General features: G+C 35.3%; 2 protein-coding genes across 2 annotated transcripts; one reads left to right on the top strand and one right to left on the bottom strand.

Moving 5' to 3' along the window:
- Positions 1–1843: 1843 nt before the first annotated feature.
- Positions 1844–13688, top strand: LOC137246253 (dynein regulatory complex protein 10-like). The gene is made up of 6 exons (XM_067777349.1): positions 1844–1976; positions 2109–2299; positions 2401–2671; positions 2733–2868; positions 9642–9791; positions 12739–13688. Exons 1-6 carry the CDS (start codon positions 1949–1951, stop codon positions 13064–13066), a joined length of 1104 nt encoding a protein of 367 aa, XP_067633450.1. The 5' UTR covers positions 1844–1948; the 3' UTR covers positions 13067–13688.
- Positions 13689–18649: 4961 nt separating this feature from the next.
- Positions 18650–20369, bottom strand: LOC137246252 (protein transport protein Sec24C-like). Its single transcript, XM_067777348.1, has 3 exons — positions 19878–20369; positions 19706–19779; positions 18650–19645 (listed from the first exon to the last, which is right to left on the bottom strand). The coding sequence occupies exons 1-3, from the start codon at positions 20226–20228 to the stop codon at positions 19570–19572; spliced, it is 501 nt and encodes a 166-aa protein (XP_067633449.1). The 5' UTR covers positions 20229–20369; the 3' UTR covers positions 18650–19569.
- Positions 20370–21574: the final 1205 nt, after the last annotated feature.

The raw sequence follows: 21574 nt of genomic DNA, 5'->3' as shown, positions 1-21574 counted from the left end.
CTTGAGCAAAAATCGACATATCTTTACTGAACTTAGTTCACGTACTTATCTGAACTCACTTTATCTTGGTATAAAAAATGAACGAAATCCGACTATGACCATGTCCAGTTTTTCGATATCGAAAATTACGAAAAATTAAAAAAATGCCATAATTCTATACCAAATACGAAAAAAGGGATGAAACATGGTAATTGGATTGGTTTATTGACGCGAAATATAACTTTAGAAAAAACTTTGTAAAATGGTTGTGACACCTACCATATTAAGGAGAAGAAAATGAAAAAGTTCTGCAGGGTGAAATAAAACACCCTTGAAATCTTGGCAGGTATTACATATATAAATAAATTAGCGGTATCCAACAGATGATGTTTTAGGTCACCCTGGTCCACATTTTGGTCGATATCTGGAAAACGACTTCTCATATACAACTACCGCCACTCCCTTTTAAAACCCTCATTAATACCTTTAATTTGATACCCATATCGTACAAGCACATTCTAGAGTCACCCCTGGTCCACCTTTATGGCGATATTTCGAAACGGCGTCCACCTATAGAACTAAGGCACACTCCCTTTTAAAATACTCATTAACACCTTTCGTTTGATAACCATATTGTACAAACGTATTCTAGAGTCACCCCTGGTCCACCTTTATGGCGATATCTCGAAAAGGCGACCACCTATACAACTACCACCACTCACTTTTAAAACCCTCATTAATACGTTTAATTTGATACACATATCGTACAAACAAATTCTAGGGTCACCCCTGGTCCACCTTTATGGCGATATCTTGAAACGGCGTCCACCTATGGAACTAAGGATCACTCCCTTTTAAAATACTCATTAACACCTTTCTTTTGATACCCATATTGTACAAACAAATTCTAGGGTCACCCCTGGTCCACCTTTATGGAGATATTTCGAAACGGCGTCCACCAATAGAACTAAGGCCCACTCCCTTTTAAAATACTCATTAACACCTTTCATTTGATACCCATATTGTACAAACGCATTCTACAGTCACCCCTGGTCCACCTTTATGGCGATATCTCGAAAAGGCGACCACCTATACGACTACCACCACTCCCTTTTAAAACCCTCATTAATACCTTTAACTTGATACCCATATCGTACAAACAAATTCTAGGGTCACCCCTGGTCCACCTTTATGGCGATATTTCGATACGGCGTCCACCAATAGAACTAAGGCCCACTCCCTTTTAAAATACTCATTAACACCTTTCATTTGATACCCATATTGTACAAACGCATTCTAGAGTCACCCCTGGTCCACCTTTATGGCGATATCTCGAAAAGGCGACCACCTATGGAACTAAGGATTACTCCCTTTTAAAATACTCATTAACACCTTTCATTTGATACCCATATCGTACAAACAAATTCTAGAGTCAACCCTGATCCAACTTTTGTGGCGATATCCCTAAATGGCGTCCACCAATAGAACTATGGCCCACTCACTCATAAAATACTCTTTAATGCCTTTCATTTGATACACATGTCATACAAACACATTCCAGGGTTTCCCTCGGTTCATTTTCCTACATGGTTATTTTCCCTTATGTTGTCACCATAGCTCTCAACTGAGTATGTAATGTTCGGTTACACCCGAACTTAACCTTCCTTACTTGTTTTATTTGATTTGAAACATCAACTTCCGGCGTTATACGATTTTGACATTCGTCCATCGAATTTACAAAAACAAAGTACATGGAACTTTTATTTATGTTTGTAGGTATGTCACCATGCTGCCAGCTTGTATCGTTCCGCCATGGCTCAAATAATTTCCAAGCGGGGTTTTTACGTATCAAGAAAATCCATAGCAACCATTCATTTATTTTGCATATAAATTAACATGTTTATTTTTATATTTTATATTTATGTTAACTACATGGAATACATATTTTATAACGTAATTTAAATAAAAAATGGATAATAAAGAGGAATTTGAAGAAGGTAAGCATTTTTAACACGAAATCCGTTTAAGGATTTAAGAATAAATCAAGGTTTAATATTAAAGATTAGCATTAAATTTGTATATGTATATGGAATTTTTTTATACTACAATGTTATCATTAATATGACCAGCGGAGATGTCAGCTGAACGCGCGGCACAAATTGGCAGCGTTATGCGCATTGTAAATGAATCCATTGAGAAACTTAAGATATCCCTGGTGATTCCCAGAATATTAGAAAACCCATTGACTGTACGGAGGTATCTGAAGGGCACCAAATATGAAGTGTGCTGGCATCAAATACATTCATACTTATCGACAAAGGTATTCTCGTTTTTTATAAATAGGTTATCAGTCGAGGTCGACCAATGAAGGAGTGACTAACTGTACTACTAATTTACTAACTTTCCTAAATTTTATCTTAGAAAACCAGTGTACAAAATTTTAACCCAGAAGATAGCATGGAATTGCTAAAACTGATTGATATGTTTCATGAAAACTATAATATGCTGAATGTGCTACCCAATTGGTTGGATGAGTTGATTGAAGATGATAAATCTCTTTTACATGCCTTTTCTTTATTGCAAAGTATAGCCCAAGAGCGTTTGGGAAAATCTGCACTAGCTGAATTATTAAGGGAAAAGAAGATGCATCAAATTTTCCATGATAACGAACAAATGAAAAAGAATATAACCGGTAAAGACTGAATACGTGTTTCGAAAATATAATCCACCTAACAATTTCATTTAATAAAAAGATTTTCAAAATAAATTACATAACCAAAAAATTAACTTAAAGTGGAAATTGGCGGCAAAAGATGGCATTGTAAAAAAATATGAGGCAGATTTGGCGTTAAAAAAATGGGATAATAATGTGCGAATTAGAGAAGAATTGTAAGTTTATTTATGAATATTTTATAAGTAAGTATGCGATTAATATATTATCAGCAAAACCTGCCTTACAGAACTAGTAGTCGACTATTTTCGGTGAATAGCTCTAGTTAATTGCAACAAGTAAATGTGTTTAAGTTCGGGTGTAACCGAACATTATATACTCGTAAGCTTCAATTGCACATTTCATTTCAGATAAATTACTTTTCTGCATAACACGTGGCACCGTCCGTTTAAAATAAAATGTCGCCCCATTTCCTCTTACAATAAAACTTGATAAGTGAAATATCATTGATTCAAAAGAATTTTTAAAAATCTTTTATATAAAAGCGGGCGTGGTCTTTAACCGATCTCGTCCATTTTTTTTAGAAATATTTCCTGCTACAGGGGAAATTTGTGTACCCAATTTTATTACGATCCATTAATTTTTCTTCGAGTTATGGCTCCCGAAACATAGAAATTTGGTTAGTCATAAAAGGGGCGGTGCCACGACTATTTTATAAAATTTGAGTTTTTTCCTATTTATTGGTAAAAGTCTACTTGGGAAATGAAATACCATTGATATAAAGCCCTTTTTTGCAAAGGTATAGCTTATTTCATGGCGGCCACCGTAGTGTGATGGTAGCATGCTCCGCCTACCACACCGTATGCCCTGGGTTCACACCCCGGGAAAAGCAACATCAAAATTTTAGAAATAAGGCTTTTCAATGAGAAGAAATTTTTTCTAAGCGGGGTCGCCCCTCGGCTCTCAGTGAAAACTCATCTGCCTTGTAGATGCCGTTCAGAGTCGGCATAAAGCATGTAGGTCCCGTTCGGCCAATTTTCTCTCTTCGGAGGTTATCGCGCCTTACATTTTTTTTATAGCTTTTAAAAATCTTTTATATAAAAGTAAGCGTGGTCAACTGATTTCTTTAAATTTTCTTCCAAGTATTCCTTATAGTAAAGGCAACCTCTCTGCGGAATTTCGTTACGATAGGTTTAACGATTTTTGATTTATGATTAATAATATTTGTGAAATTGATTTTACCACAAGTGGGCGGTGCCACGCCCATTAAAAAAAAATTTTTTTTTAATTTTTATCAAAGTCAATATCAGTCCACATGTCAAATTTCAACATTCTAGGCATATTATTTACTAAATAATCAGGTTTTTTGTGTTTTCCAAAATGTTATATATTTAAAAAGTGGGCGTGGTTATCATCCGATTTCGGTCATTTTCAATACCAATCTATTCTGGGTCCAGATAAGCTCGTGTACCAAATTTGGTGAAGATATGTCAATATTTACTCAAGTTACCGTGTTAACGGACGGACTGATGGAATTCTATATCTATCTCGATTCCTTTATACCTGTACAACCAACCGTTATCCAATCAAAGTTAATAAACTCTGTGTGCAAAGCATGCTGAGTATAAAAAGTCAGCTATTAACTGGTTTTAAATAGTAATAGTATAGTTTTTTCGGTCATCACCAAGCAGCTTTCTCTTAAGCTGCCGGCATGGCGGAACGATACAAGGTGGTCGCATCGAACTGCTGATTATAACCTTTTTTTATTTGATTTGATACATCAACTTCCGGCGCAGTACGATTTTGACATTTGTCCATCGAATTTACAAAAACAAAGTACATGGAATTCTTATTTATGTATGTAGATATGTCACCATACTGCCACCTTCTATCGTTCCGCCATGGCTGCCGGGCAACGCACAAAATTTGCTTGATGGTTACCATAGCAACGTGTGGTTGTGTGCGTTTCGGGTTGTTGTCGCTTGCCCGGCCACCACACAAGCAGCAAGCATTAAGCGCCATTTGCATTGTGAATGATGACAAAGTGTGATCACTTATCTGTCAACTGCCTGACAGGCTGTTCAATATGGCTACTTTTCAGCGTTTTGACAGGCTGTTCAATATGGCGGCGCCTATCTTCAGCGGGTGATAGAAAGAGATACAGAATGAGACAGCGATAGTCAAATACGAATCAGGTGATCCAATCACTTTGGAATTTTGACGTTTATGCAGAAGTGATCACACTTTGTCATCATTCACAATGGCCATTTGTATTGAAAATTCATAACATGCGGTCGTAAACATGTCATCGGATGACGATTTTTTATTGCTTGTAACTGCAGTTGTTTTGGCGGAAAAAAGAAAGAAAATTAAAAAAAAATAAATAAAAAATTGTCGACGAAAAAATATCATATTGCTTATTTTTTCATGACGGTTGGAATATGCTTCACACTTTATATTCCACAATGCTGGTAAGCATTCGTAGGTTTTAATAAACCGCAACGTAAAATCTTTTTCTTCCGCGATCTTGCTCATTTCACGTTCTCACAAAACTAACACATTAATGCTTGTCAACCACGTCGTCCACGATCAAATAGACCAGCTGTCAAACCGAAAGAATCTAAAAATGTTGATCTTCATCAACGCGAAGCCGACAACAAATACGTGTGAGCACGACATCGTCCGATACGCACACAACTAGACGTTGCTAGGTAACCATCAAGCAAATTTTGTGCGTTGCCCGGCAGCTTTACATCTGGTGCCCGTTTCAGAATAAACCTGCAGACATTGGTGCTTTATCGGTAACCGACGGCACCAATGACTACAGCCTAATACAAGTCATGTGAATTGGTTGGAAAAAATGTGTGTTCCCAGAAGAAATTTAATTGTTTTACAAAGTTTTGTCCGGTAAACGAGTTGTTTTTTTACAGGATTAAGAAAACATTTGGTTCTGAGGTCTTATTTATTAAAATTCAAATTGGGACCTACCTGATATATTGTACAGTTCAGGGGCGGAACCAGCACGATTTGGGAGGGGGGGACGATTTAAGTCAACTTTTTAAGTAAGATAAAGTGACCATACAATTTTTCATACAAACACACATACATACATATCTACACTTATCTACAAAAGTCATCATCACTCAGATTTTTCCAGTTTTCACTAAGTTTTGCTTCGACCTTCATTATTTTCGATATTTTTATAAAAATATGTATTATTATATAACACCAAGAATCCAAATATACACTTAAGACTTTTTAGAAAATTCGGGAAAATTCCGCAAATTTTCATGCAAATTTTTAGCTTGCAGTAAGAACTTTTAGAATTTATCTCTCAGAAAACCGAATTTCGGACCGGAGGAAGATAGGTTCATCAACTACTAAGAGCTGCCCAAAGAACTATAGGTTGACTTAATTTTACATCTTTTTTTATCTTTATGTAGAACTAGCAGACCCGTCAGACGTTGTTCTGCCCTAAATTTGGTCTACCTGCATACATTTTAATAAGGTTTTTCTCTGTAACTCTGCCCTCCCCTCTTCACTTCTTCTTAATCATTTTATTCACTCCTCCCTCCGTCTTTTTCGCTTCATCTATCTCTATTTTCGTCTTCCTATATCTCTTTCTCAGTCTCCTTATCCTTCCCTCTTTTCTCTTCTCTCAAGTTTTTCCCATTCTTCTTCATCCCTTATTGCCAGTCCCAGGGGGTGGTATGTATTTTGTTCCAGTCCCATTCCGAGTTCCAGTCCCACTCCGAGTCTCAGTCCCAATCCTAGTCCTAATCGCATTCCCAGCCCGTCTCTGGTCTACTTCCCCGAAAAAAGGATCGTAAATACTAATATAGGCAAATTTATATACCAAATTTCAGACAAATAGAATAGAACGTATGTAAATAGGTATGTGGGTATTATCAATTCATGCTTTTTTCCGGCTTCGCATGCATATTTATCAGTTTTGTCAGGTTGATGCGACTAAATCGAATATCACAATGAAAATTACTTTAAAGCTCTGAGCAACAGCTTTCATTTGATATCCATATTACACACACATTCTAGGGGTATCTGGGTCCACGTTTTGGCCTATATCTCGAGACCTTAGTCACCTATAGGTATGAAAACTACCCTGCACTAAAGCACTCATCAACAGCTTCAATTTGATACCCATAATGTAAAAACACATCCTAGTGTTACCCTGATCCACGTTTTGGCCTCAATGTCGAGACCCTAGTCACCAATAGGTATGAATAGTACCCTGTACTAAAGCATTCATCAACAGCTTTTATTTGTTATCCATATTCTATAAACACATTCTAGGGGTACCCGGGTCCACATTTTGGCCTATTTCTCGAGACCCTAGTCACCCACGGGTACGAAAAATATCCCGTATCAAATTACTCGTAAACAGCTTCCATTTGATACCCACATTGTACAAACATATCCCAGGATTACCCAGGTCCACGTTTTGATCTCAAGACCCTATCCAGAACGGGATAAAAAGTGTGATATGTCTGTCTCCTGGTTCTAAGCTACCCTCTACCAAATTCAGCCAAATCTGTTCATCCGTTCTTGAGTTATAAATAGTGTAACTAACACCACTTTCTCTTATATATGTATGTACATATATACATCACATTAGAAACTTCAAAAATAACAGTATTTCTCCACTATTTAATGGATGTTATTATACAATCTACAAACTTAAATCACTTTATCTATTAAAAAAAGCGCATGAAAATCCGTTGCGTAGTTTTAAAGGTTTAAGCATTCAAAGGGACATGGGACAGAAAAAACGACTTTGTTTTATAATATGTAGTGATAGTGATACATGCAAAAATACCAAAAGATAAAACTTTTTAGAAGAATTTTAAGGAAATGTTTAATATTTTTAACGAAAGATTATTTTTCAATAGATGTATGCATTCTTAACCATTTATGTTACATAAATATGTATGTAAGTTAACGCCACCATCCACCCATAGCACTTACCCGCTAAGTAAACAAATATAGCTTCATTGAACCACTTAGGCATATGTTTCAAATATGTCTTTGCTACATTGGCAATTAGTAACCACATATTTTAATTCTAAACAGGAAGAGCTAAAGTGGATAATATCTCAAATATCCTAAGCTCTGCATTTTTAATCTAAACAGAAAAAGCTAAAGTAAATAATAACTCAAATATTCAGTTGGCTATTTTTATTGATTTTTCAAGGGCAAGCCATTTCAAGGCTAAACCTATTTCATCGAATGATGAAATTGGTTTTAAGTAAACATTTAAGCTTCACATTGTTCAGAACTTAAGCACAAAGCAATTGTATGTAGTGGGTAGTGGTAAGTAAGTAAGTTATAAATAAGAGAAGATCAATAAAGATTTTTTAGATTTGATTTGAACCACCAAGCAAGACGGTTGATTTTTTAAAAACCTTTCGCGCTTCGTGTGGAAGTTAAGTTGTACATACCTATGTCAAGCTGATATGATATGAAAATACATACATACATATGTACATTCATACATACCTATAAACCTACACCCGAAGTTAAATAACGCAGCGAATGCTGTACATATATGTACGTATGCATGTGTCGCATCATCCTCACTCAAAAGCAATTAGCGCGAACAGTTGCCACCGAACAATTACACACACTCATTTTTTTGTAAAAATGTTACTTTTGTTTAAACAATTTGGCTGATATAAGAAAAGAATCAAGTATTTTTTGTGATGCAGATCGAAGGTATATATTTCAAAGTTTTACTGAAAAGTAGAATTTTTTAAATCCATCCATCCGTTTATGAGTTATAGCTGTGTAAACAAAAATTTTATGATTTTTTACTACATTTTGGCAATTTGCCACGCCTCTATAATATATATCTTCAACTTATATTAACTGTACCATCTCACGTAGCTAAGCTTTCAAATGCAAAAAACCGTTTTAAAATCGGAGCATTCTGTGTGAAGTTATGTGCATACATGGCATTTAGCGACTTTATTTTATAAGATTTATAGATAGATTATTGCCGTCTTTCACTGAGCTTTACAGCTCCGGCTCACGCTCAATTCTCACTGGAATGCTCTGGATCACTTATAGACTTGAGAAGCAGATGTCGTGAAATTTTCGCACACGTGAAATGTGATAGGCAGATGTCGCCGCTGTTTTTCATTTAACTCATACGGCGAAAGGCTAAGCAGCGACATTATTTTTGAAAAAGTAGGTATATTAGAGGCCGCGTTGCCAAACTAAAAAGAAGTAATTAACAAATTATTTGGCTCACAAATTGAACCAGACTTCTATCTGGATTTATCTGGCTCAAATCGTTGTTGTTGTATTTACATGCAAAATTATTTATCTGGCTCAGGATTTTGCCACCGGATGATAGTTTATGTATAGTTAAGTCAGAGCGTGCCGCAATTCTCAAAATAATTGAGATTTCGTGGCGTGAATGTATTACTGCTGCCAAATAGTAACACATTAACGCGATGTAGGGACTGAAATTCACGAAGGCCTATATAAATAATTTTTTTGTGACATTTTAAAAATGTTGGTCCTTCTTTTGTTTTTCAAAAGGAATTTTTGTCCAGGAAAAAGATGTGGTGTGGTAACCGTGATCATGAAATAGTGACCAAGGCTGCCAAATTTCAACGAAAAGTACGCAATTCTTTCTTCAAATACCAGAATGGTACATTTTTTCTACTGATTTTACCCATAGCGAAACAAATGGAAATGAATATATAGCTAAACTATTCATTCCATAAAATATTTCAACCGAAGTACTATAAATTGCAGATCTTGGAAGGGGGAGGGCGATCGCCACCCTCGCGGCCCCCTGGATCCACCACTGGTACAGTTTGTAAGGGCGCTAATAATGGCTTGGGTTTATATGAAGATGGGCTGTAATTATTTCATCCATTGTTAATTTCTAGAGTATTCCTACAGTTCTTTTTGTAATTCTGGCAGCCCGTATTAAATTAAAGCATTTTAAAATTATTCATTCCAGGGTGAAATCAAGTAGACGCATACATCATATACATTTGTCCAGTGTTCAAAAGCAAAAGGATTTGGAAGAAGAACTAGAGAAAACAAAGGCTGCATATGAAAAAATGTTGAAACAGAACCTCGCCCATGAAAAAGAAGTGCGTGATGAAAAGTGAGTAAATATTTCATGCAAAAAGGGACATAAACCATAAACACCGCACACATCGCAGTTATTCAGTGCGAGTTTAAATTAACTTTAACCCAGCTCTTTTGGTTATGAAGCATAGAATTTAAGTGACTATGTTGGTTAAATTGCTCTTGACTTCAGTCATAAATTGAAAACTTTACCATCACTTGGTCAACTGGAGACATGCTATCAAATACAAAGGATATCGGTTACTGGGTTTACATAGAACGTTTTTTCAAGAGCTTGATTCATTTTGACAAATATGCGCGCCGTATGCTAGAAATATATCAAGTTTTTAACCCGCTACTATACGTAGATTGAACTCATCTGTTTAACTGAAGCATTGTGCACAGTGTGTTGTGTAAATCCGTCCTTACGGCTAAATGCTGCAATCGCTCTCCTGCTGCTTACAGAAGTTCCGGCATCCGAATAAATAGCTGCTTTTGGAGAGAAATTTTAATGTAAACCGCAAAATCTAACGAAGAGGGCTCATTTTTAAACAGCTACTGCATATAGTTTCTGAAATTTGTAGTTCAAACATTAATTTCGCAGCGGTTTGTCATGCTTGTCATTTGTATTCCCAATAACAATATTAAGAGCGGTTTGTCATGCATGCCACGCAATGATACTGCGGGTCATCGGGTACCAGCGATAATTGACAAAACCTCTGGAGGCTAAATCACCAAGGAGAGATGCCAAAGCGAAAGACTCTCTTTTTTAATAAAATAGCAAAAGAGATTTCCGCAGGCTTACTGAACAAATAGTGGGATTTTTTAAAATTCCAACTTTTCCATTGATCACTTGAACACAAAATTAACCGAATTGAATTTCTTTCAATAGCTTCCATTTGTTTGTTTAAAGTTTACGACTTATTAATTCGAAATATTTTGCCTGACTAACAAAATCAGGGCCCGTATCGCGTTATACGATGCGTAAGCGAAATCAATTTTTTAAATCGCAATAGCTTCGAAATGGGTCATGGGATTAAAAAAACATGTTAAATAGTGGTGGCTCCAGGGCTCGATGGATCCATAACTTGTTATAATTTTTACTAATCTTTTGAAAGTTTCTGATTTAAGCCCAGTTTTTCAGTACAAGTTCAACTCAGTTTGTCGGTTAAACTACGCTTAAACTTATTCTGCAGTTTTCAGTCTACTTTAACTGAAGTTTAAGCTGAGCTTAAGCGGCCAATCTTCCAACTTTAAACTCTAGTTAACCTATCAGTTATTTACGTTCGTACGAAAAAGGCGTCGAATATACCCAACAAGCATTTGGACTTGAGTACCATTAGAGCTCATGTTGATAACTAGGCATACTTCTAAAATCTCAAGAGTTGTTTCGAAACAGTGGCTCAACTCGAGAATCATAGCGTACTCAGCAAAAGAGGGAACTTTTTATAAAGCAAAATTTGCTATTACTTAAGTTGAAAAAAGTGTAATTAACAAATTGTGGTTCTTCAACTGGCCTCAAATGTAAGATTATTTGATGTTAATATAGGATCTTCGGTGTGGTAGGCGAAGCACGCTACCATCACACCACGGCGGCCGCCTATACAATTTATTCTTGATTAATTACGTGCATTACTGCTATCAGCCAGGTGTTTATTTCTCACAATAAACAGCTGTTGGTTTTGGTGGTACCTCCTTGGAGACTTTTATCAACTCCTCAACTTGATATATAATGTAAGATATCAACTGGGGAAATGGGTTGAATATTAATTTGAGAACTGTACATTTCTCAAAATCTCGAAATTAGGATAATAATTGGAAAATACTAATGACGTTGGAGATCAACTGGAAAACTTTTAATTTTCCAAAATTTCTCAAAGATTGGATAGTGACTGGAGAATGAAGTTGGATATCAATTTGAGAACTATCTGGTTTAAGAATAATTAAATAATGATGTTGGATATCACTTCCGGAACTAGATATATATTTCGCCGGAGAATTTTTTTCCATGTTTGTTGGGTTAACAAAATCTAGCTGTTTCCGCAGCTACAAATTATCTAGATAATAAAAAAAACCAATATTGCCGCACAAAACAGCATACCCAAAGGCGGTCTTAAACTGGAACTGAAAAACTGCTCAGTAGTTTAACTGGAGTTTAAATTTGACTAGAGTTTAAGCAAGCTTAGTTTAAGCTTAGCTTAACCAACCACTGATAAACCGGGCCTTATTTGTTCGAATGAAATTGCTTTTCGATACGTGATCGGATAATACGATTTGGGCCCAGAAGAGACTTTCAAATCGAAATCGGAACATAAAGTATCTGCCTTTTTTCTTGAGTACGAAATAGCGTCTATTTGCTTTTATTATTAAAGTCCAATATATTTGAATTGGAAAACTTGAAGGAGTTTCACTCCAAAATGTTGGAAAAAAATGGAAAATTGAGCTCGTGAGATTTTTATTCTTCTTTCTATGGCATCCATTTGTGCACCTCAGTAGGCGCCTTATACCCTTATCAATACTGTATTCTGGTATGGACAAAGAGGATAAATACAATAAGAGCCGTCACTCGTTATTTTTTTGGCATTTACTCGAAGTATACTGAGAGGTAGTCGCTACTTTTTTTTGGGCGAGATGTTTATAAATGTCTTCTATACATCTTCGTGGGGTATTTGTGTTTATTTTTCGACTGTATTTAATTAATTAATTTAATTCTCTTTCCAAAAATCACAGTTGCACAAGGGGCCTACACGGCATGGAAAAATGCGAGACAATTAAAAATGTCCCTCTCAGAAAACATTCGGCATCAATTTTTTTTAATTTCCAGCGAGATGCTCGCCACACAATAACGACGGCTCTTATTGTATTTATCCTCTTTGGTATGGATAGGAAGGAACATATTCTACATTTCCGTTACTTACAGTAAATTTTCTTGCTAGCATATATACCTAGCATGCCAGTTAATATTTTTACGTCTATTTCTATAGAAATAAACTGCTATTGCAATTGCAAGCGTTGATAAAGAAATTCGATACAAATATTGGTGAAAAAATTACAGAAAATGTTTACTTGCAAGAAGAATATGACGAACAAAAAAAACAATTTGATGAATTTCTCATAGAATATCAACGCGAGGAGGATGAATATGAAGCAATTGTCAAAACCAAAGAAGAGGAAGATCGTCGTAAGCACGAGGAAAGAGTGATGCTATTCATGATGACTCGGGCAGCAAAGATCATTCAACGGGCTTGGCGACGTTATCGTCGCACCAAGAAGAAGGTGGAAAAGAAAAAAGGCAAAAAGAAACGAAACTGAAATGACTTGGAATGCATAGTTGTGTTGTACATGTACTCTTCAGGGCCGACACTTTAAAGCTACGGTGGATGATCGAATCTAGGCACTCAATGAGTTTTCAATATGTCGTTAAATATTTTTTGGAAATTTTTTTTTTTGGAAAATTGTAGTTTTCGTTCTGTATGTTTGTAAAAAACAAATAAAATAATTCTCGCAATCAACCAAAAAAAAGAAAATATTTTGTTTGATTCTCAACTCAAAAATGTCACGTTTTTACTTTCGCATTTTGATTGTGCAAAAAAAATATTAAATGTTCGATCATTAGCCAAATATTTTTTTAATTCCGAAATCCGATTTTATGTGCATTTCAAATTTGTGGGAATTTTTTTTAAACAATTTTAATTATTAAATCAGTATTATCAACAACTCCAAAAAAACTACATTCCTGCTGTTGTTGTGGAAGCCCTCAAGTCGGTGTTTATCGTCCTGGAATTTGTCAGCAGTATCAGTTTTTCGTCCTTGTGGTCGTCGAAGTTAACAATTATTCGCATAGTGTTCTATTGAATGTGGAATAGCATCGATCAACTTGTGCTGTTGGCTGTTATTTAGAAACTGTTTTTTACAAGAAGGCTTCATTTATTAGTAAACTGAAGGTAAAGTATATCATATACTAATTTAAGATACAGTTATCTGGTAGTTAGGCCAGTATGGGTGAATCATTACTTTTTGTTAATGAGCTGACAAGGCTGTTACGTTTTTCCAGTCTCATCTCAGGTCTCTAAATTTGAGATTTTTCATTAGACACAAATTTGGTGACTTAAGATGATTTCAGTAAGCTAAAGTTACAAAAAAAACTCACCAAATGAAAAAATTCATCAATAGAGAATATACACTAAGGCATCGAGTCCCGAAGACCTTTTGCATTCTATGATTTCGGGATTTGAAAAAGGCTATACCGGAATACCGGGATTTTCCGGGATTATTGATTTTGATTCAAAAGGAATAATTTAACGTAAATGCATCAGAATAGTTAAACATGAACATACATATATTCTTCAGTCCAATGTTTTCAAAATAATTCAATACAAATTTTATACACAAATGAAATATTTGCTTCGTTTTATACAAAAATAAATAATTTGTCTGGTACACTTTGACACAATTGTTAAATATGAAGGTTCAGCCAATTCAAAACCCTTATTTATTTTAAAAAATACCTTCTTCATATTAATGCATATGAAGTATCATCTGAAAGCCTAGATATTAACTTGTTGCCCATATAACCGAAGTTTAGAAACATCTTCCAGACTCCACAGTAGGAGAAATCGTTGATGCATGTTATACATCAGTTCTAATTGTACACCATAAGTTCCACCAGATGGAAAAATGTCGATTTCCGTGGAAATCGGATCAATGAGTTTTGTAACGTCTAAAGAAGGCTGTAGTTTACCTGAAAAATGGGATTTTCTTTGATTTACAATTAGATCTTGCAAAAATAAAAAGCAGGGACATCATCAGTAAAAGTTTACCAAATTTGCAATATGAGATCCCAAAGATTTAAATCTAGTCCCGGGATTCCTGGGACTCGATGAACAAATCGTGGGTTTTTTTTCTGCTCGCTTCGAAAAAAGTTTCAATTGGATAGAAAAAAAAAACAAATTTAATGCCCCATATCATGATTCAATCACAAGACGTTTGCTCGACTGACAAATTTTTTGACAATTGCAGCCATTTCGCTCCCAATCGAATTGACATCCGTAAACTGTGTTGTTTCTTTGCGATTTTTCGAAAAATATTAGTAGTAGAAACACGACGCAATCAGTTTACAAATACCCGATAAGTACTGAACTGAACTGAATAGTATATTAGAACAATTTTTTAATTTTATGATGAATTTATTAACTATGCCATGATCTATTATTTTGGCTGAAAATAGACCATTTTATGAAAAGTATGGACACCAAGAAATCGTGCACTTTCGCAAACCTGTGAATATACGAAACCTAAACCAATTTAAAATTCATCGTTCAATGTCAAAAACTCGACTAGTAAATCGATTCACGTAAAAATGTCATAGTAAATAATGGAGATGTCGTAGCGAAATGCACTCATTGAGCATGTTGGGAACATTCGTCTCCATTTAAGAATTTTTGGAATCTTTTGGAATATTCTGACCTCGTGGGGTAGTATTAATCGAACGTGTTCGGAATATTCTAAATTAACGGTTTATCCGGAACACTTCCATAAATACCTAAACGGAAAAGAGAAAAAGGTAAATACTTCCTGTGTAGCGGGACAGCACAAAAGCTTAACTCTTCTGTCAAAGTCGAGGCCGGAATATAAAGTTATAAGACATAAGCCCTTTTCTTTTAAATTTTTTTTGTCAGTTCATTGCGGCTACTTATTAAGAGTATCACCCCATGTCGGATGCCAGTTCGAAATCGTCCTATCCTATAGCATTTGTCACAAAAACGCCCTTAATTAGAATTAGGTTTAAGAACACCTTATCTCAGAATGCTTTTCATTACCTACCCCTTATGTTAAAATGCATTGAACTTATTCTCAGATAGGGTTTTTGAAATAAATTTTTAAAAAGTGTATTTTTGAATAAACCAACACGAAATATTTAGTAGAAAATTAGATATTACCTCCAAAACCTGTCGGAATTAGCAAATTTATTATAACTACTAAATATACTAAAGGTCCTTTTCTACTGAAATTTTTGCTGAATGGGATTGAATTATTCCCCCGTTTGCCTTACTTCGTTTGGCAAATTACTCGATGTTTTCTCAAGATAGTCGCTGGTTTTTTTTTTTCAGATATATTTATAAAAATACCTTCATTTCATTTCATACATTTTTGTGGCGTATTTTTGTTTATTTTATTGATTGCATTAAATTAATTAACAATTCTTTTTCAAATAAATAAAAACTCTTTGGTAGTAAACAATGGTCAGTTGTCTCCACCATTGTTTACTATATAGTTTGGCAGCTTAAGTAGAGGTTATGTTGCGAATAGAGTGGAAGGCAGTGGACTAGGCAGTCGAATGTCATATAATGAAGGAATGGTGTTCGGAGATTTTTCAAAGTTAAAAAAAAAATGATAAAAGCTTTAATATAAATAAAACTATTGTTTTAATTACAACAAAAACGCCATATATATTCTGTATACATAAATTTGTAAGGATTATCTCACTTTAAAATTTGAATTAAATAATCTAAAGTTTTGTTTTGAAACTGTGTCGAGAACTGTGCGTGTGAATGTGCGAATTTTCACCGATCAGCTGTTAGTTGCGCTACTTGGTACAATTTGCAATGGTCTCCACTGATGACCTGATATGAAACTTTTATTCTCTCTCAATTCGTTTCCAGGAACGGGGCTCGAAATCAGCTGTCTGTTCATTCAATTGTAAACAAAAGTTCATTCGTTGTAAACAAAAGTTCATTCGTTTCCAAGAATGGGGTCTGAAGTCAGATGGCTATAGAGTTGCCTAAAATACGCAAAAAAAATTCTCCAAGAAATCCGTTCGGTTACATTATTTTCAAATAAATCAGCAAGTAAGCTGATAAAAAGTTATTAAAATTTATAAAAAAGGTAAAGTTTTGTAGACATATTTTGTGGTAGATAAGTGAAAAAATATGAAATACTATATTTCAATTGCGTTGCTTTGCTTTGTTGCTCTGGCACCACCATAAGATAACAATAAGCGGCTAGTCCCTTTTTTCACTTTGATGCGACCAAAACGTTTATGTACATACATATGTATATCCACATACAATAAAAAACGCAAAAAATGTATAAGAAATTACGAAATTATATCACTTGGTGAAGTATCTGCGTTGTCGTCCGCAAAAGGCTGTTAATTAAACATGTTGCGTTAACTATACCTATACCTACAATTTATCTCAGCTGTCAAAAATGGAATGTCGCAACGCTCCACAAAAAAATGGCCTTTATGCATCCATTTACATCAATGCGAAGACTGCGAAGCTGACTTATGTCAATCGAAAGTTGCTACCAAAACTCGTTTCGTGTGCAGCCCTTCGATGAAAGGTATTGCCACTGATAAATTTTCCACAGGTGAAAAAGAGTTATTTTTTTCTTCGGATTTGTAATTCTGTCAAAAATTCGAGTTTTTTGATATCCCATTTGACAATCTTGAGTAAATTTTCGGTGAAAATCATAAATTAAACCTTTACCATGTAAAATAACCAAACGTTATTCTGAAATACCCAAATCTGGTTTTGAGCATGATGGCATCTATGGCAAATGTTATAAAAATGCACATTTTTACGCGCTCTCAGAGAGCGAGAAGTTTCATATCAGGTCATCAGTGATTGTCTCGCTCCAAATTCTTCTTTGCTCTGTCATTCGGCTATCTGAAAATTTTTCACCAATGTTGTCCGCGAAGTGTTGCTTTTCGCATTTTTCAGGAGTAAAATATGCTACTTTAAGTACTTTTTTCACATAACTATTATTAGGTGAATATCGATGGACCTTTACTGGATTTAATTGCAGAAATTCATCATGTAGGGTATCTTTGGTGTTGGCTTCCATAAAAAAGGCTGTGTTAAACTAATACGTCCATATTTTTGATATTTCCATTATATATGTTTAATTTGTTTCCAAAAAAATTTAAACAGGTATTTGTTAAAACAAACTATTTGCATTCACGTCATATTCAACCAAGGATATTCCCCTGTACAGCACTACTGAAGACTTTAGAATAGTGTTTTTCTCATTCCTACAAGAATGGAAATTGTCGTATTATACCTTATTTTGAAAAAACTTCGCCTAAACAGTGGTATTCTAAATATACAAAAAACTTTAACTCACTGTTGCTGTTTGGCCCTAAAAATCAGAAGACTAAGATAAGAGGGGTGTTACAATTGAGGATTGTAATTTAGAATATGTATATGAATCCAGCTCGCTTCGGATCAGCATATTATGGTTCTAGGTCGACTGCCGCTTGATTGGTCTATCCCCTGATGTATTTTGGTAAATAATAACGTGGTAATATTAGTAATACATCATGAATTCAACTGTCAGGAATTTTTGGGAGATCTTCTGATTAAGTTTGTTATTATATATTAGAAGAGCATATGTTTTAATCCCGACTCCCAACGACAAATCAACTAAGGAGATGAACACGTCAATGAATTTTAAAGGAAGGAAACACATTTAAGACTATCGCGGCCACTTCCAAGTGTGACTGTAAAACTTTTCATCGAATGCGAAACCAAGTTAAGTTCCGCCAAAGACAGAAAAGTTCAACTAAATAACTGACGTACATATGTACTTTATATGAACAACACAAGTTTCTTTTATGCCCGGTTTTTCAATGAAAGTTTCAACTGCAGTTGAAACTGAGTTCAGTTAAAGTGGCCAAATTGAATTTTTTATTTTTATTCGATCCTAAAATAATGTTAACTCGCACTGGTCCTTTGTGTTCAATTTTGCATTAGCGTTAGGTGGCACTGATATGCTGAAAAAAGTAATTTCTGTAATGGCTTTCGTAGCAAGAAATTTATTTTTGTACTCCTATTTGTTCAAAGTGGGTAAAAATTGTACCCTCTTCTGACCGTCGAAAATACATCACTACCGTTTGAGATAGCGTACATCTTCTGTCTTTTTTTATTTACTTCACCTGGTGATTCCACCATGGGTTGAATGCACAAAAAACAAGAGCTAAAGGAAAATGACAAAATTGCTCATAAAATAATGTTTACATGCGCAATGCGCCACCTTCTATAATTCCATCATAGTGTACCCAAAAATTTTTGAATATAAAGATATTGCATGCGCGAACTTCGGTGGAAAGCAGCGGAGCGTAACAAAATTCTAGTAGGTCACTTTCACCACACCAAAAATTTTAACACAATTTTTAACATAATTTAAGCACAGAAGTACACTGATTGGAGTTTTAGTGAGTAAAAGTTAAAATTCTGAACACATTAGCTGAATAAAAAGTGTACAAATAATTATTAAATAACAAATACAGACAGTGGTAGTTTAACAAATTCTGCTGTGGTATGTGCAGAAACGATATAATATAGAGACATTGCATAGACGAAAAATCGTGTGAGGCAAGCTTCACAAAATTCTAGTAGGTCACATTCACCACTTACCACAGCAGAATTTGTTAAACTACCACTGTCTGTATTTGTTATTTATTAATAATTTGTGCTCTTTTTATTCAGCTAATGTGTTCAGAATTTTAACTTTTACTCACTAAAACTCCAATCAGTGTATTTCTGTGCTTAAATTATATTAAAAATTGTGTTAAAGTTTTTGGTGTGGTGAAAGTGACCTACTAGAATTTTGTTACGCTCCGCTGCTTTCCACCGAAGTTCGCGCATGCAATATCTTTATATTCAAAAATTTTTGCAATGTCTATATATAACAATATGCTTGTCCATACTGCGTGGACCCAATGTAGTGCGTACAGCGTCCACAATTGATTGCGAGGCATTGATGTTGGACATGAGTGGCTCATATTCACCCTCAACCGTTCGTGCCATTGGTTAGATGGTAAGTGTAAAGGGCAAAGCTGTTGTTTTTAATAAATCAGCTGTTGCAAGTATGCAATACAAAGAGGACCTGCAAACGAGAAAGATCAATGTAATTGCCAAACAAAACATTAATTTCGAATATCAATACCTAACGTAACGTGGCGAGGAGTTACCCTGATCTTCTACCACATATTTTGTGGTCACCAGTGGTGGTAATAAACCCTGTTAATAAGTAATAAAAGCACAACCAGCGCCATTTTGATTTTCAAAGAAAAAAAATCATCAGCAATATTTGAAATATATTAGTTGTATTAGCATACCTTATAACCAGGACGTCTGGGTATTGGGGGTTGACCCGGCATGGGTGACTGCCTGGGCATTGGCGCTTGTCCAGGTTGTGTTGGTGGCATGATTTGACCCATGTAACCACCTGGTGCAGCTGGTTGTTGTAGAGGATGACCTGGCTGCTGAGGTTGTGGAGGATAACCAGGTGGACCAGGTTGTGGTGGATAGCCCGGCTGTTGCGGCATTATGCAGCATAAAATAAATGTGCAATGAAATGTAATAACAAAAGATTTATTTTCTTTTGTTTTGTTTTGCGCTTTTTGAGTGAAGTTGGCTGCGATAGTTCTATATGTCAAAAAATTTCCTTGGTGTATTTTAAACTTCATTCACAATAGAGCAATATTTTCTATTTTCAACACTACCTCTCAACTCGGTTATTGATTAGCCGACTTCGCGAGGACTGGATAAAATAACCGAGTTAGTGTTGTTGCTTTGAATGTAATTCGATGAATAAGCGAGTGTTCTTTTCGTGCTCGCTTAGAATAGAAGGCGCCTATTATATCGTTTCTGGTGTACCTATACAAGTGTGTAAACTAAGCGATAAACGTCAAAACCAAAGAGGATAAATACAATAAGAGCCGTCACTCGTTATTTTTTTGGCATTTACTCGATGTATACTGAGAGGTAGTCGCTACTTTTTTTTTGGGCGAGATGTTTATAAATGTCTTCTATACATTTTCGTGGGGTATTTGTGTTTATTTTTCGACTGTATTTAATTTATTTATTTAATTCTCTTTCCAAAATCACAGTTGCACAAGGGGCCTACACGGCATGGATAAATGCGAGACAATTAAAAATGTCCCTCTCAGAAAATATTCGGCATCAATTTTTTCAATTTCCAGCGAGATGCCCACCACACAATAACGAGTGACGGCTCTTATTGTATTTATCCTCTTTGTCAAAACTACAAACAGCCCCGCTCACCTGATTCAAATCACAGGTCTATGGCATAGTGTACAAGTACAAGTGTGTTGACTTCTTTCTGACAGGCACTCGCTTAAGTGAGCATAACGGGAAAATCTGGGTTGCGATTGTTGCTTCGGTTGAAAACGGTCAATTAGGGTTCTGTGCAGATACGTAAGATTGAAACAGGGTTTATGTAGTCACAAAAGTGTTGCTCCTGTTCCAAAGCATTTTAATTTTAGATCATGGCGAAAAGTGTTCAGTTCAGAGTTATTTAATTTCATTAAAAGTTTATTTTATTATGGAGGGTTACTCCTTTAAGTGCAAAAAGCAGAGAAAACGTAGAGTTTTTCTAATTATTGTGAAAAACTTTTTAAATTGAATTTCTGTACCCAATTTTACTATATTTGTGTTACACAATAATCTGGAGGTCAATTCCTTAACTATGAAAAACTGAAAAATGCAAAGCATTTATGTAAATTTTTGGATACTTCGCCCGACAGATGAATTAATGAATGCAACACAACCAAAGCGTCTGTGTAAATCCGCCACACAAGCCAAACTAATAAAACCGCACTGCGTTTTTTTAGCGCACGCAAACAACCGGCGTTTTTGCCCTAACCCAAATAAGCATGCGCTGCGACAATGTAAAGCATGTGTGCAAACGTCAAATCTAAATGTCACGCAGAACAAAAATTGGAAATCGAGTTAGGTTTTCACGCAGCAAATTCCATTTGGGTTGGGTTGGGTCATTTTGACAGAAAATGAC

Source organism: Eurosta solidaginis, chromosome 3 (assembly GCF_040869045.1).
Source record: "Eurosta solidaginis isolate ZX-2024a chromosome 3, ASM4086904v1, whole genome shotgun sequence".
Taxonomy (NCBI): domain Eukaryota; kingdom Metazoa; phylum Arthropoda; class Insecta; order Diptera; family Tephritidae; genus Eurosta; species Eurosta solidaginis.
The sequence above is the reverse complement of the archived record's forward strand: the minus strand, read 5'-3'. Positions and strand labels throughout refer to the sequence as shown.